Source organism: Geospiza fortis, unplaced genomic scaffold (genome assembly GCF_000277835.1).
Source record: "Geospiza fortis unplaced genomic scaffold, GeoFor_1.0 scaffold422, whole genome shotgun sequence".
Lineage (NCBI taxonomy): Eukaryota > Metazoa > Chordata > Aves > Passeriformes > Thraupidae > Geospiza > Geospiza fortis.
The window spans coordinates 176947-194026 of NW_005054545.1; the positions used below are offsets into that span (position 1 = coordinate 176947).

At 47.5% G+C, this 17080-nt stretch overlaps 1 protein-coding gene across 1 annotated transcript; it reads left to right on the plus strand.

Annotated features, from left to right (window-relative positions):
- Positions 1–1503: 1503 nt before the first annotated feature.
- BRPF3 (bromodomain and PHD finger containing 3) lies at positions 1504–15353 on the plus strand. Its single transcript, XM_031063941.1, has 12 exons — positions 1504–2693; positions 3542–4944; positions 5895–6051; positions 6549–6680; positions 7551–7679; positions 8021–8333; positions 9397–9663; positions 9819–10296; positions 11349–11446; positions 12044–12141; positions 13585–13739; positions 14038–15353. The coding sequence occupies exons 1-12, from the start codon at positions 2655–2657 to the stop codon at positions 14219–14221; spliced, it is 3453 nt and encodes a 1150-aa protein (XP_030919801.1). The 5' UTR covers positions 1504–2654; the 3' UTR covers positions 14222–15353.
- Positions 15354–17080: the final 1727 nt, after the last annotated feature.

Sequence of the window (17080 nt, forward strand, 5' to 3'; positions counted from 1 at the left end):
TGAGCCCTGACTTTCCCCCTGAAACTTCATCCACAGCCCGTCTCGCCCCCCCCCCCCATTCCAGAGGGAGGGCCTCTCTCGAGGCCCATGCATCTCCCATGCTTGACTTGAATACAGCAATGTCAGGGCATTGGTAAAGATCGAGATCTCTGCATGTGCCAAGGCAAGCAGCTCTGTTGGGCACCGACACTTTTCATTGTAGGCATCGATGTGGGCGTGAGGAGCCTAAACCCTTGGCAGGTGTGTGAGGGGACCATGGGCAAGCACATATGTGGCAGGAACATGAAGGGACATTGTGGAGGGCAGCAGGAGTTTTGCTGATGTTTTGATAGGCAAAAGGTGCAGAGGGGGCTGCAGCTGTTTCAGGCTGTTTCTTTCCTCTGGCATCCATTGATTTTATCTTACAGATGTGTTTTTTAAATAGCTCCATGGGTGTCTGTTCCCCATTGCACAGTAGTGGGTTTTAAATCCCAGTGACTGCAAGGAACCAAGTGGCTGCTGGTGCAGGAGAGCAGTGCTGAGGAACATCTCCAGACCTCATGTTTGGCTTGATGTCCTAAAGAGGGGCAGCCTTTGGTAACAACAAACCCCAAACTCTTTATGACTATAGGTCTTCTGCAGTGTGAGAAAAGTATTTCTAACACTTAGAGATAGCCAAGGCAGCATTGTATGGGTGGAAATCACAGTCGTTCCTTTTTGGAGCTTTTTGGAATGCCTTGAGCACATTGTGGCAAAGGGATGTCTGAACTTTCTGCTTTCACATCAGCAACCTTTGTCTGTGGCAGGACAGACTCAGCATGGGCTGAAATATCATTTAACCCTGCTCATGTTGAGTATCTTTAGGATTTCAATGTGCACAGGTGCTCTTTGCAGAGGGGTTCCTTATTGTGTGTAGCTGGGAGGTGTTTTCAGGTGTGCAGAGGGAATCAAAACATTCCTAGGTTGCTGCTTAGAAGTTTCTGTTGCTGTAGACAACAGCAAGGTCACAGTGCTCAGCTCAGTTGTCTGAGTTGATTTATTGCTGCTTTCAAGGTATTTTGGGGGTGTCTCTCCTAATATCCAGGTGTATGTCTCATTTCAGGCACTCAGCTCTCGCTGGCAGCAATTTCCATGCCATTTTAGGTGCTTCTTCATAGTGCTAAGTAATTGTGTGTTTTACAAATGGGTTGTTTTACGGCAGTTGGTTGCCCACTTTGGGGTAATTTGTCTAGAAAAACACTGATTGTTCCACTAAAGGAACTCTGCATGCTTGTTTTTCCCATTAACAGATAAAACAACTGTTCTTCAGGTGCTTATTTCACTGAAATTTCCTTGTCCCTCAGCATTCCAAGCAATTGGCTCTTACCTCATTTTTCCTGAACACAATATTAATGATGTGTGTGGGCAGCTCATAATAATTACTTTATTCTCCATATATCTTTTTGCCTCCAATATCCTCTTTGCTTGTACCAGCCTGAATTGTAACAGAGCTGTTTGTCAGCAGGATTTTCTTTTGGTTTTCTTTAATTATTATTTTTATTTGATGATCAGGTTACCTTTGTAACCTCTTTTTAAAATTCTTTTCTCCTAGTGATTAGAGCCATTGGAGTTCAGCTAGGACGAGTGCAGTTGGGTGTCTGCAGTGTGTGGATCAAGTGACTGATTAAAGTTCTAAGGCAAAGGTACCACCAAAATTTGTGGTACCTATATTTGCAGGTAGAAATTATCATCTTTTATTTTACATGTGAGGTAAAATTGCATTTACAGGCTCCATCATTGTGGGTGTGCATACTGAAACTGGCACCAGCAGCTTATTTCTGTGGCTGCAGGGAAGAGTTTGGAAGTCTTTTCCAGAGCCTGTTAATTTCTTAAGGCGCAGGTGGTGTCATGGCTTAATGTCATGGTTCACAGAACCAGTACTTGTAAAAATATTGCTCCTGGAATTTGCTCCTTCTTTATGGATTAAGCTTGGACTACTTGTAGGTCCTAGTCCTGTAAGATGCTGCTTGCTGTGGCACACAGTTAAGAGTTTCTGGAACTATGTCCTTCATGGAGCACAAATACTGCATTGGCTGAGTATAAATTGTGGGTTTGTGGTGTGTTTCCTTGTCTGTAGGTCCCCCAGAAAGGAACTGGATGTGTGGATTGCTTTAAATAAGGGTGAGGTGCTGCTTCAGGCCTCTGCATAGCAACAGATAAGCTCTGGGCTGGCTTATCTTCTCACAGAGAATTTACATTTGCTTTTCTTTGTCTCCTTTCCGACTTCTTTCAGCCTCAGCTTGTTTATTCCCATAAGTCATGTTCCCATCCTTGACTCTGCCCTTCTCTCTTGCATTACTCACTTGGCTTCCTCTCTGCTTTCCCTCTTTGCCAGCTCCCTCCTTCGCCCTCCGATCACCGAGCTGCTGCCACCATGTCTGAATCCTCCCCCAGACCATCTCCTCAGGCTTCTCTTCTGCTCCCCTCTGACAGGCACCTCCTTAATGTCAGCAGCCGACTCTCAGCTAATTATCTGCCTTGCTGATTAGCAGTTTGTGCGGGCAGAGCTGGCTGGGGCTTTTTGTTAAGGCTCTGAGCAAATGCCATTTCACAGCTCCTGGTGCTGGGAGCTGTCTTGCTGCTTTCCTGCTTGTAGCCCTGTGGACTCTCCATAGCCAGGTGGCTGAGGTGGATGAATGGGAATTGTGGCTCCAGAGGGGCCAACACCAGAGCTTGTAAGTCCATTGGGATCCATGCTGCTTGCTGCCTTTTTATCCCTCTTTGCTTCCTTGTGGAAGAGCTGAAGGGATCCACATCTGGTCTCTGCTGCATTGCTCAGTTCATCCTCTGGTTCTGTTTGTGACCCTTGACAGAAGGAAAAGCAAAACTGGAGGATGATTTTTCATTATGGGACTTTTTTGCATCTGCAGTGTCAGAATGGAAGGGTTGGTGGTGGCAGCCCTGAGCTGTGAAACCTGGAGGAGCTCCCTCCTGGACTTAAAGAAAACCATTAGTTTTCTCATCTGGAAGTGACAAAAAAAAATTAAATTAGAAACTGCATTCATAAGACTGGAATGGTGCATTCCTTTTCATCTGGAAAACATCCAGCACATCTGGGGATATGAATGAAAAGTCACAGGCAAAAGAGCAGAGGAGAACTTGTTGGTTTGTGTGAGCTTAATATGTGAATGGTGCACAAAGATGTTGTTTGAATTTCAGGGGATCTGAACGGCTTGCTGATCTGGGTGCACAGCACACTGTTTGTATATTGTGCTGTCAAATTATTTTGAGTTTTTCTCACTGGTGGTGTGGTGGAATGTACATCTGTGGTGCAAATAGAGGAAGTTGGGGGGTGCTGTGCATTGCTGTGATACACATTGCAAGAAATGGCTGATACATCAAATACCTGCCTGTATCTAATGTGTAAAGACTCAGTTACAACTTCAGAGAAACTTCAGAGCCTGAAATTGCTGGAGTCTCTGGTAGAAATTCTCTCTATTGCAGCATTGAGTGAGTTTTTCAGTCTGTGCTACTTCTTGCTCATCTCTTGTCTTACCCTGTCCTCTGTCCTCTTGTGTCCCAGGGTCTCTGGAGCACAGGGATGAGGAAGCCCCGCAGGAGGTGCCGGCAGCACTTGGAGGGGAGGCGTTCTCCCTCGCCCTACAGCCTCAAGTGCTCGCCCACGCGCGAGACGCTGACGTACGCGCAGGCGCAGCGCATTGTGGAGGTGGACATCGACGGGCGCCTCCACCGCATCAGCATCTACGACCCCCTGAAGCTCATCACCGAGGACGAGCTGACGGCCCAGGACATCACTGAGTGCAACAGCAACAAGGAGAACAGTGAGCAGCCCCTCCTCACTTCCAAATCTAAGAAAACACCTTCCAAAGGCAAGAAGAAGGAGTCCTGCTCCAAACATGCACCAGGGATATCTTTGCACTTGCCCCAGCCCAAGTTCCGTGTGGTGGACTCCTTCAGCCAGCCAGATGCTCCTCCCCTCCCTGCTGCCTACTACCGGTACATTGAAAAGCCTCCCGAGGACCTCGACGTAGAAGTGGAGTATGACATGGATGAGGAGGATCTGGCATGGCTGGAGATGGTCAATGAGAAGAGAAGGGCTGATGGTTATGGGACAGTTTCTGCTGACACTTTTGAGCTGCTGGTGGATCGGTTGGAAAAGGAGTCGTACCTCGAGAGCCGCAACAACGGGGCTCAGCAGTCCCTCATTGATGAGGATGCCTTCTGCTGTGTCTGCATGGACGATGAGTGTCACAACAGCAATGTCATCCTGTTCTGTGACATTTGCAATCTGGCCGTGCACCAGGAGTGTTACGGCGTGCCCTACATCCCCGAGGGGCAGTGGCTTTGCCGCTGCTGCTTGCAGTCCCCTTCTCGCCCTGTGGATTGTGTCCTTTGCCCAAACAAAGGGGGAGCCTTCAAGCAGACCAGTGATGGCCGCTGGGCTCACGTGGTCTGTGCCATCTGGATCCCAGAGGTCTGCTTTGCAAACACTGTGTTCCTGGAGCCCATCGAAGGGATCAATAACATCCCTCCAGCTCGGTGGAAGCTCACATGCTGTATCTGCAAGCAGAAGGGCATGGGAGCTGCTATCCAATGCCACAAAGTGAACTGTTACACTGCCTTCCACGTCACCTGTGCACAGAGAGCCGGTCTCTTCATGAAGATTGAGCCCATGAGGGAGACCAGCATCAACGGCACCACGTTCACCGTGCGCAAGACTGCCTACTGTGAGAGCCACTCCCCGCCTGGCACGGTGAGAAGAGGGTGCCCAGCTGCTGGTGGTGATTGGCAGGAGGTCACTGTGAAGGAGGAGGAAGAGGAGGAAGTCAATTCTGGCCCTCCCAAAGGGTCTGTGAAGAAAAACCAAGTGAAATTGAAGCAAAAGATCAAAAAGGAGCCTGGTGACGTGACCAAAGGGCGTTTGTCCATGCCTGTGGTGACTGTTGCACAAATTCCCTCTTACAGGTGAGCGTTGCAGGTTTAGGGAAGGAGTTGGACAGCTGTAGCTGAACAGGGTCTGTTTTAAGGGCTCAGTCCCTGTCATTGTTGACCTTGGAAACACTGAATCTTCAGTCAAGGCTTTAGCAATAACTGTTTTCAGGGTGCTCTGCAGCATAATTTGTAGCTGGGTTTCTTCTGAGTGTCACTGTGGTTCTCTGGCTTTGCTGAGCAGCCATCCCAAGCTGCTGTGTAATGCAAACTCTGTGGTGGTCCCTAATGGCAAACACCCATCTATCAATAAGACATTTTTAAAAATACTTGAGGCAGTACAGGTTGGTAAGCAGGTAGAGGTCATCCCACTATTAAAATTTTTGAGATCTCATTTCATAGTTTCTTAATTCCTCCTTTTACTACAGAGCATCTCAAACCTGACAGTGTTGCAAGCAGCTTTGACTTTGGCTGTATTTTTGTATTTTTCTCCCAGCTCTCCCTCATGCAGAACTAGGTCGTGCTGAATTTTTGTTTGGTGCCTTAGGAAGTGTGTTGATGTGTCTATTTTAACAGATAGGCTGATAAGGCACCATGTGTAAGATAAGAATGGTAAGCAAAGGTTAAAATAGATGGTCTGTTATTCTTGGACTCCTGTCAAGTTAATTTCCCAGGCTCCAGATTAATAACATCAAACTTAAATGGTTCCTGGAAGGTTCTTGACATGGGAGGTAGTTTTGAAATTAAGGCTTGGAGCTGAATTGATGATTTCATACTTTGTGCTGTGGCAAGTGCTTGGTGGGACCCTCCAGTATGAAAAGGGGGCACATCTGTCTGTGTGTGAGGAGATCCCAGATTGTCCCAGTTCGTGTGTACTTCAGAGTGAGCATTGACACAACACTGCAAAGCTTCATCAGGAGACCCTAGGGTCTGCAAAGCCACGATTGCTTTGCAGCTAGCTCCATCACACTCTGTGCTTCCTTCAGGCTGAACAAGATCTGCAGTGGGCTCTCCCTGCAGAGGAAGAACCAGTTCATGCAGAGGCTGCACAACTACTGGCTGCTGAAGCGGCAGGCGAGGAACGGGGTGCCCCTGATCCGGCGGCTGCACTCGCACCTGCAGTCCCAGAGGAACGCCGAGCAGGTACCCACTGCTGCCCTCAGCTCACAGGACTCACAGCCTGCCTTCCAGCAGGAGTTGAGCTCAACACATGGCTGGGGAGGGAGCGAGGGTGAAAAGATCAGATTTAAGTCTCACTCGGTCTCCTCTTGGCGTGCTCATGCCTGAAGAACTGAGTGCTTTTTGGGGTGCTGCTCCGATGCACAGAAAAAATTCCAGCCTCTATAATAAACTTAGATGTAAAAGCAGGGAGGGTGTAAATGAGCATGCACTGAAGTGTGTTCCCAGGGTGAAGCTGCAGGATAATTTGGGGTAATTTCACAGGCAAGGTAAAATCTAGAAAAGCTGGTGTTCTCTCTGTTAGACAGCTAAGTGCTGGAGGAAGGAGGAGACGTGGCCTCAACAGGAGACAAGGCAGTAAGAGGGAGACTCTGAGAGCGACTCTCAGAGGATTCCTAGAAAAAGAAGGAAACACAGAAAGCCTGTGGTGTTTTTTATCTCACCCCACTCACATTTTGCAGAAGGAGCAGGATGAGAAGACGAGTGCAGTGAAGGAGGAGCTGAAGTACTGGCAGAAGCTCCGGCATGACTTGGAGCGGGCTCGGCTGCTCATCGAGCTCATCCGAAAGAGGGAAAAGCTCAAACGTGAGCAGGTAGGGAGTTCTGGCTGTCCAATTCCTGCTCTTAACTTCAGCCCCATGCACGGTCTCTGTGCATTTTGAGGAAAAGTGTGATCTTTGTCTATATTCATTCTCTCATTGATGCGGTCTTGTTGCTGAGCACATCAAATGCAGTTTGCTTTGTGTAAACAGGCTTGCTTACCTTTGTTACTGAAGTGTTGACTTAATGACATAACAAGTGATTATGAGATCAAAGAAATGAAGATGTTAAAGGACAAATAAATACTTTTATCTTGTTCCAGTCTTCTTTGAATAGATTTTCCACGCAGGAGATTTTCAGTGCTACAACTTGTTGGCTTGGAATCAAGCAGTATGAGAGACTTCCTAAAGGATAGAGGGAACTGTGTTAGGAATTTGCAGATATCCAACTGCTGTTGTTTGGTTTCTGCCTTGAACTCTGAGAGCTTATGTCTTAAACTTTGTTTTTGCTCTCTAGTCTAATTATGGATGTTGTTGTTCATATAAATGCATACTTTTAATTTTTATATGATGTTGCTAATTGGCATAATAACAATATCTTGAGGCAGACAGTTCTCCAGGATAATTTACCAGGCATGAAAAGCCTGTTTTCATTTTTAATTGTAGTATCCTTTAACTTCCTGGGGTTTCCTCTTGTTTTGACTTTGTGAGTTTGAATAAACAGGAGTTCCCCATGTAAAAGGATTGGACTGGGCAATGTACGTGGAGAGTGCAAGGTGTTTGCCAGAAGTTCTACAACAATGATGGCCTGAGGTTTCCACCACTGAGTAAAGCTGGGGGGATGATTCAGAGGAATCTGGAGGGAGACACCACTCACAGATCCTGTCCTCAGTGAGTGTCCTCATGGCTGTGTTCTGTTGCCAGGTCAAGGTGCAGCAGGCTGCCATGGAGCTGCAGCTGACTCCGTTCAATGTCCTGCTCCGCACAACCCTGGACCTGCTGCAGGAGAAGGATGCTGCCCAGATCTTCACAGAGCCTGTTAACCTGAACGAGGCAAGTCTCTTTCTAGAGGTGCTTAGTGGGTTGTAGATGAGATATTGCTGGGCAGAAGCACAAACCACCTTGTCTCAAGCTGCTGGTGGACTAAAAACTGTCAAAAAGGACTCATAATGTGTTCAGGACAAAAAAAGGGTATTTCTTTCTGAAAGTTTAGCACGTTTTGGATGAGTAATGTTTTGCAGACCCAGGGCATGTCTGCTTTTCCTGGGTGACACAGAAATGAACATCTGTTGCTGCCCCTTGCCAGTGGAAAGGGCATTAAGAGTGCTTGTGATGGGTGCGCTCTGGTTGGCTAGTAAATGGTTTTTGTAATTGTACAGGTTTTATATGTTTAGGTTCCAGATTACCTGGAATTCATTTCCAACCCAATGGATTTTTCCACCATGAGGCGGAAGCTGGAGTCTCACCTGTACCGAACCTTGGATGAGTTTGAGGAAGACTTTAACCTTATAGTTGCCAACTGCATGAGGTATAATGCTAAAGACACGATTTTCCACCGAGCAGCTGTCCGGCTCCGGGACCTCGGGGGAGCGATTTTGCGTCACGCGCGGCGCCAGGCCGACAGCATCGGCTTTGACACTGGCGTGGGGATTCACCTGCCTGAGTCGCCCAAGCCCCACGACTTTTACCGCTTTTCTTGGGAGGATGGTGAGTAATGATTTGTGGTTTTATCCCCTCAGGCAGATCATAGATTTAGTTCTGAGCATGTCGTTCAGCCTGCATGGAAATTGTAGCCGTTCTGCAAATGAGGATTTTCCTATCCATCTGTTTACCTAGGCACATATAGAACGCCAGGGAGTGGGATTTCAGGTGAGCTGGGCACTCTGAGGTGCAGCTTAGCTCCAGCTCTCCCAGTGCATGTCTGTGTTGGCAGAGCCTTGTAAACTGTCCATGCTCTTTTGATTTGTGCCAGGAATGTCGTACAAACTCACTACTTTAAAGAGCAATGCAAACTTGGGACTGGGATTTTTTGCTCTGGGGAAAGCTCATATATTTCATTGTAAACTGGCAAAACGTACAGCAGCTTAGATGGAGCACTGAGGGCTGAAAGAGGGTGATGAGGGGTGAAGGTAATGGGACCTAAGCAATCCTTCTAGCTGAGACTTTCCATTCCCAACACAACCCCATCCATTCCCACAGCCCTCTTGAGATGCAGCTCCAAAGCATTGGTTGAGTAACTTGGCTAAACTTAGTACAGCCATCAAGCACACAGAGCTTGCAGTGTGCCATCTGGCTCCTAAATGTTGAAGCCCTCTTGGGTGCAGATGGACAGTCATTATGAAATTTGTGTAGGTGTTCAGCTGTCTGTCCTGCTCCAGCGGATGCCAGCCTTCCAGCAGAGCCAGAGGAATGGAAAATATGTTACGTTTTGGCCGCTTGTGTTTGTGGTCTGATTTTGTCATTTAATCTGACAAAGAAGTAGGTTTCTGACAATGCCTAGACCACAAGCTGTTCTGTGTGGGGTGCAGACATGTCCTTTCACTGTTGCCCCTGGGGCAGTAACAGGAACTGAGGGACAGTGCAAGTTGAATCAGCTGCTTTTTATCCAAAGGAAGAAGTCCAGGCTCCAGAGTTATTGACTGCTAAATCCCCAGGCTAAAGCGATCGATTCATGGACAGCATCAAAGGGAATGAGGCCTGGCACTGGCCCCAGATGCTTCTCCACGAAGCCTCACTCCTTCCCTTCACTGTTCCCATCTCTTTGATGCAGTGGATAACATCCTGGTCCCGGAGAACCGGGCTCACCTGTCCCTGGAGGCGCAGCTGAAGGAGCTGCTGGAGAAGCTGGACACGGTGAGCACCATGCGCTCCAGCGGCGCCCGCACGCGGCGCGTCCGGCTCCTGCGGCGCGAGATCAACTCCATCCGCCACAAACTGGCCCAGCAGCAGCAGAGCAAGGCCCTGCCCAACGGGGACACTGTGCCACGGGACGGGCTGGACACAACGCCCAGGGAAGGGGATGAGGAAGGGGAGAAAGGTGAGCAGCAGGATTTTGATTCCAGGTCTGAAGTGCTCATCAGCAGTCAAAGCCTGCTGTTTCTCCTGTGATCTTAGTGAAAGATGGGAATGGCTGTTGGTAGTTTTGGGAATGACCCTTGCCAAAAAGCTCAAGCAGATTCTTTGTTCCTTTAGGAGATGGTGCCAAGCTCCCGTACCCTCCAACCCTGGAGCCCACAGGACCCGCACCCACACTCTCAGAGCTGGACTCTCTGCAGGACCCTCCAACACTGAAACCCATCAGCGACAGCAGGTCCCTGAACCAGCTGCAGAGGAGGATGGTGTCGGACAGGGAGCTCTTTGACAAGAAGGCTCTGCAGCAGGAGAGCCAGGCTTTCCAACGCCTGCTGTCCAACAACGGCCTCAACGGCCTGGCCCTGCCCCCTGCAGACAGCCCTGCCAGCCCCGCCCTCAGCAGCGTGGGCCGGCGGACATCGGTCCTTTTTAAAAAAGCCAAGAACGGTGTGAAGCTGCAGAGGGGTCTGGAGTGTTCCCTGGAGAACGGGGAGGAGCACAGGCAGGGCGGGCAGCACTCACCCTCCTGCCCTGATGGAGAGCGACAGGCACGGAAACGCTCTGCCCTGGGCACTGGGCTGGTGTTTGAAGCCTGCAGGTGAGTGGTGGCCCAGGCAGAACTGTTCCCTGAAACACCTTCTGTGTCTGGATTAATCTCTCTCATTCTCTTCTTTGACTTCTTCGTTCAAACCCAGCCTGTTCTGTTACTTGTGTGTTGACTCTAAAACACAAAAAGCTGCTGAGTTTTCATCCTGTCCTCTTAAGCTGCATGTCCCAAAAGCAGTGCTTGATTTTTCAAGCAAGTGGGTGTGTGTTACACTGCTCTTTCTCAGTTCATGCACATCCTCTCTGCTGATGCAGTTCTTAGGAACCAAAACTTGGAAAAACTTGAATTCAAATTTTCAGTTCAGCACTTCAGGTAGAGCTGAACTTTTACCACCTACTAAACAGCTGCTTTCTTCCTCTCAGAAGTTTGAGCAGAACTGGGCACTTCAGACATGACTGAACAGACTTAAAGCAAGCACCTGACATCTTTTGATGTCTTGTGGATAACTTGTGCAATTATTCCATTCAGGAGCAACTGTGTTTGCTACTTTTTCTCCAGTCTTTCTTTTCCAGCACCAAAATCACAATAGATTGCTTATTATAAAACTGTAAAGGAAAAAAAAATTACGATATGTGAAAGAATATGATTGCTTGAGGTGGAGGTAGTCCATTTTCTGAAATGTTTGTAGTGAGGGGGTGAAAGGATGTTCGGGATATGGGCTGGCAACGTCCAGTTTCATACTGGAGTTTTACTGGGGGGCTGCTGTGTCATCTCTGAAGCCTATACACAACTGGTGTAGCCCATGCAAGCTCCAGGCATCATTACATCAGCTCTCAGGTGTGAAACCTTCACTGGGTTTCTTCCTCATGTTTACAGCTGGGTTTCTGTGAGGCCTTTTCATGGCTCATGGCAAAGCTGGGATGATGTCCAGTGTGCTTTCACCAGAAGAGATCACATTTTGCACAAGTATTCGGTGTTCTTTTCATGTCAGTGTTGCACCAGTGCAGTAATTTTTCGGGATTTTAACCCAGTTTGGGGAATCCATTGTCTTTATTGTCCAGGATAATCTGTTTTCTCCTAATGCCCTGCATGTTTCCTGACAGTGGTTTGGTGCCTCCCAAGCGGAGCCGAGGGAAGCCGGCTCTTTCTCGGGTGCCTCTCCTGGAGGGTGTGAATGGAGACTCTGATTTCAGTGGCTCAGGTGAGAATTGCTGCCCAGCACCCCCTGCTCTGCACCCACCTGAACCAGGGGAACACATCTCAAAGCACACCAGGAGCCAGTCCTACCTAGGCTGGACCTGCCTGGGCACTGTTACCTGCTTTGTTACAGGTTTAGGTTATTGCAGATAACATTTTCATTAATGAAGAGTACTCCTTTTCCAGGACCAGGACTGGCTGATCTCATATCTATGACTAAATCCATTGTGGGGCCATTTGATTTCAGTGACTCAATCTGATTAGCATTTCTGTATTGAAGAGTTCATGTGAAGAAGCCACATGACCCATGATTTAGGAGACTGTGGCTTTATCTTAGTGCTGAACCTGACTGTACTGACAGAGCACAAAGTAGGCTGGAGTTTGGTACATGCTGAGTTTAACATAAACACCCAGTTCATATAGATACAAACAAGTAATTTTCCTTTTTGTCTTGTCAGTGTGCTTTAAGTACTACAGTTATTCATCTGTTTTAGTTGATTTACTGAGATGAGGCCTGGATCAGATGACAATGTGGTTCCTTGTGTTTTCATAACCTCTTGCTGGTAGCAGCTCCTAAGCTCTGTCTCCTGCTGTCCCTTAGGCAGGCCTCTCCTGATGTCCTTTGAGAGCCAGGCAGAGCTGGAGCCCCTGGAGCTGGTGTGGGCCAAGTGCCGTGGTTATCCCTCCTACCCTGCCTTGGTAAGTGCCCTGTGGCTCCCCCACAACCTGACCTTGCAGCTCAGGCAGCCCAGAACACAGTTCTGCTGTGCACTGTAACCAGGCAGAAAAGGGAAACTTCCCAACATAATGTCATATGTGCTTTTTGTTTTTCTCCTTTCCCCTTTGCACAGTGAATTTTCCCAGGGCTCATTGTTTCAGAGCTTTGCAGAGGATTCATAAAACTTTGGTCTGCCATTGTCAGGGGTAGGAGCTCTTTCACTCTCCTCTCCTCTGAGGAAAGTCATCACTACTGTGGGGATGAGAAGACCTAAATTTTATAAATGCGGGCACCAGGTTCTGCTGCCTGCATTTTCCTGCTTGGTGAGCACAGCTCCATCTGTAGGTGCCCAGCTGGCCCTGTCATGTCTGCATCCTCTTGCAACAGCCATATGTTTGATTTAAATATGAGCATATATGCATGTCCCTTGAATGGTATTTCTTACTGATTATCTGCCTTTGGATATTTATCTATTAATGCCATCAAAAAGGGCAGATTCTGCTGGAAGTGTGACCCTCATCCATGCTCTTAATCCAAGTGGGAGCCCAGAAGAGGGAAGATCCATGGATCAGCCAAAGCAGTTTTAGTTCTCCACGTGGCTACAGCCAGAGTTAAACTGTGGCTTAGAATGGATTTAGCCACTGAGACTGCCTCCAAAAAAGGCTTTTTCTGTAGCAGCCTGTTGTGGTGGCAAAGTGTCTTAATAAATTCCTACAGATGGCCAATGCCAAAGCCAATCTACTTTTTCAAGCCCTTAGGAGGGGAAAAAGAACAGACTGAGTATTGCAGGCACCCTCTGGTGTTTTCTTCTCCTGTGCTGACATTGCACAAATGTGCACATGGACATCTCTGCTTTCTAGAGGGAGAATTGATGTATTTGTTGTGACTTATCTTCCAAATTGCTGTAGTCTCTGTTCCTCTAGCTTGATGGAGCCAGCACTGCTTGTCAACTCTGAAAATATTTGGCCTGGTTCTGATCTGATGCAGTGTAAATCTGAGCAATGCCACTGATGTCAACTGAGTTGTTCCAGAATGGAGCTGTTGTGAAATCACATTTGCCTGTGGAGTACAGCAGGAGCATTGGATTTATCTGGAGTTTGGTGTGAGGGAGGGAAATCCTTTGCTGAACAGAATAATGCTGAGTTTGTACTGAATTACACATTAGTGTAAGTGCATTTACAGTTACACAGAACCACACAGATCCTTTTTTCAAGATGGGGTGCCTGGCTTTGGGACTGACTGGCTTCCCTCCCACAGGGGAAGCCTCAGGCTGAAATTTTTTTAGAAAGCAAGCAATTTTGCTTACCCACCCAAAGTAGACTTAATTTGTCTAGCTTGGATACACTGAAAGAACAGAAGAATAATGCATTCTGCTCATTGCTTGGAAGGGTCTTGTGCTAAATGTCCTCCCCCCGTGTCCCCAGATCATCGACCCCAAGATGCCGCGCGAGGGTTTGCTGCACAACGGAGTCCCCATCCCTGTGCCCCCCATGGATGTCCTGAAGCTGGGGGAGCAGAGGCAGACAGAGGCAGGAGAAAAACTCTTCCTTGTCCTTTTCTTTGACAACAAGAGAACCTGGTGAGTGTGTGCACACAGCTCCGTGCTGAGTGTGAGGGAGAAGATTTAACATGATCTTGGGATGTGGGAGCACAGAGGGATTATGATGATGTTACAGGTGAATTGGGGAATTTAAGCATGCAGAGAGAAGTCTGTGCTCAGAAGGCATTTTGGCTGCAGGGGCTTCTTCTTTGTCAAATGCAGGGATTTAAACATTTGTACCATTGTTGTGGGGCAGTGATGAGGAATAAATACATCATGTGGGTGTAACTGCTCCTGGGGAGGAGGTGACAGGTCTGTGCACTCCTCTCTGCTGCAGGCAGTGGCTGCCACGGGACAAAGTCTTTCCCCTGGGCGTGGATGACACCGTGGACAAGCTGAAGATGATGGAGGGACGCAAAACCAGCATCCGCAAGTCGGTGCAGGTGGCCTACGACCGAGCCATGATCCACCTGAGCCGAGTGCAGGGGGACAACCCCTTCATCCCAGCCACCTACCTGTGAGGGGCTGCTGGGGCAGCCCTCCTGCTCCTCCACACCTCCAGCTCCCTGCACTGCACAGGGCAGCACCTCCAGCAGCTGGCAGCACGCCTTGGAGTACCTGAAATGTGCCAAAAAAAAATCCCTTGTCCGGCTTCTTCCTGAATGTGTCTTGCTGAAGAGCTGGCAGGAGATGAAATGTAGTCTACAGGGAGTAAGGTAGGTAGGAAAAGCTGACAGGTGACAGGAGCCAAGGTGAGTTGCTGCAGTGAGCAGAGCACACAGCACTTGGATGTTGGGACCTCATGCACCGTCCCCTGCCTCTCCTGGACTGCCAGGGTTTTGAGTCGTCAGCCAGTCCCAGGTAATTCCTGGGAACCTGACACCCCCAGGATTCTTTACAGAAATCCCAACTGGACTTTCTTGTGCCAAATTTACCCTAACCATCATTGGCCTTTTCATTTTTCTTTAAATGGCATTGTCCTGTCACATAAAAACTGCACAGAATCATAGCTGGGAGCTCTGATTGTGATTCTCCTGCTTACCTACATTGTGTTTTCATGTTTAGATTTCTCTCACTGCATTTAGAAAAGCTTGAGATTTTGGTAACCTTCCCCCCCTGCACAGTTTCATGCACAGATGCACAGAGCTTTAAAGATGAAAATCAAATTACCTGATCTGTGTCTATATGTATGTCTTAGAAATTGATTTTGTAGTTTCACATTTCAGTTCTGATTTCTGTGACTCTGCTTGTTGCAGTAACATTTCATATCATGACTTAGCACAGTACCTAAGAAAAGATAACTTCCTTTTTTTAAGAAGTAATTTTGGAGGTGTCTGTTGAGCTGGAGCAGCTCTTCAGGCACTGAGGTTGATCAGGGTTGGAGGGAGATGCATCTTTTGTGTTGGTTTATGCACATTTGGTGTAAGGCTCCTCTTCCTTTTTTCCCCCCTCCTCTTTCCTGTCTCCCTGTTTTCCTCTGCCACATTTTGGACTGAAAGCAAGCACTGACCAGAGCACACGACCCTTCTGCTGTTTCACCTTCTCCCACACGTGCACATCCTTCCCTGGTGTGTGGGTCTCAGTGTTGTCATCCAGGTAAACCCAGACAATCCCTGTTGGTTTGGGTTTGCATTGCAAAAAAAAAAAAGAAAACAGGGACAAGCTGATGTTTGGGAACTTGGTGACTCAATCTTTTCTATTAGCCAAGGACTTTATGATTTCTCTGATCTCTTCTGTTGCATATCCCTCTTTATTTTCCCATTTTAAAGAGCCAAAGGTGCAAAGCAAGATTGTAGATTGAATATCATCACTTTGCTTTTTAACTCAGTATTTTTAAATTATTTTTAACTTTTTCATACTGAAGAGAATGTGGAGTCAAAATAATAATAATTAATGATAATGAATAGTAGGGAGTAATCACTGCCATTTCTACTTGCTCTACTTTTTTAAAAATACCACTTCTTATACATTGGGGCATGGAACTGCAAGGAATTTTAAGATTCCTTTAACATATAGAGATGGGGCATAGGAGTTTGTAAAAATATTAATAGTGATAATAATGCCCATGGAGTGTGGCTAGGGAAGGATGTTGTGTATATAGTTGTAAAATGTTCTAAATTATTTAGACCTATTGTCACCATTCTTGAAGTCCTCAGTTGTGTTGCTGGGTCTTTTATATGCACACAGTGTAATTTATTTAAAGGAACATACACTTTTCCAGGTGGTAGCTCAGCTGTGGACTAGTGACCTGTGTATATGTTTTAAGGTCTTGGGAGTTGGTCTTTTTTTTTTTCTTTTTGTTTGGTTTTTAAATGAGTTTAGAATTTGGATTGGCTGATATCCTGTTGTTGCTACAGAACCTAAATGTTACTGTCAGTCTGCTGTAAAGCACAGATTGCTCTATTTATTGTAGAAAGTGAGTTTATTTGCTTTCTAGAATTGTTTATATCAGATGGTATAAGAGAAGTAATAAGAAAATCTATGCTTGTAAAGAAAAAAAAAGCTAATTTTACCTACTATAATCTGACTGTCTGAGACTATATTTTCTCTCTGAGAAATAAATGTTCTAATGTATGGAAAAAAAAAAGCAAAACAACAAACCACCACCCTCAGAAAGAGTTCTTCCTTGCTAATGTTGTCCTGAAATCCAGAACTTACCGTGATGGTTTTAATGATCCCTGTGGTCCCAGTGCAGATGGGCAGAGCAGTGACAGGGAGGTGACACAGGGAGGAGTTTCTTGTTCTGCCCCCACCATGTCCTGTGTCCCTCCCCTGTGCAATGGGTGACACCACTGGGTGCTGCATGGAGAGGTCCCACCTTGTGCTGGTTTTATTTGTAGAGTTTTTTGTTTGTGTGGAGTTTTTTTAATTATTGTCTCTTTTTAGTTGATGTTAAACTAAGGACCACTCTTTTCTCAGAGAAAAACAACAAAAGGCACATGACAAACAAAGTCCAAATGCCTGAGAAAAACAAGTCCACCTTAGGAAAGTGATTTCTTGAGATACTGTTTGGAGTTTTATTGGCAACAAGGTTCTGCCTGTCTCATGCTTGGCCCGGGCCTCACTGCCTGCTGCTTTCCCCCCTGGGAACAGAAAGGGAACGTGGAGGCCTGGGAGGCTCCAGCCCTGCCAGGAAAGCCCTGGTGGCCCAGCAGGAGTGCTGGGAGAAGCCCAGGCTGGCCCAGCTCTGTCCCCTCAGGCCCTCCCAGATCCAGCCCAGCCCAGAGGTGCTGCCCACGGAAGGGAATGGCCAGGAACCATCCCCAGCTGCTGGAGGTAACAGCACCCACAGCAGGGCCTGCCCCAGGGAGGCTGTGGGGGACAGCAGGGCAGGCTGCCCTGGCTGCTGGGCACAGCCACTGCTGCTTCCAGGGCTGCTC

Bases quoted from the DNA above. Each gene is read 5' to 3' on its own strand.
- BRPF3 (XM_031063941.1), top strand. From the start codon at position 2,655: ATGGGAATTGTGGCTCCAGAGGGGCCAACACCAGAGCTT. The intron at 2,694-3,541 runs GTAAGTCCATTG...CTTGTGTCCCAG, and splicing joins AGGGGCCAACACCAGAGCTT to GGTCTCTGGAGCACAGGGAT. The intron at 6,052-6,548 runs GTACCCACTGCT...CACATTTTGCAG, and splicing joins CCCAGAGGAACGCCGAGCAG to AAGGAGCAGGATGAGAAGAC.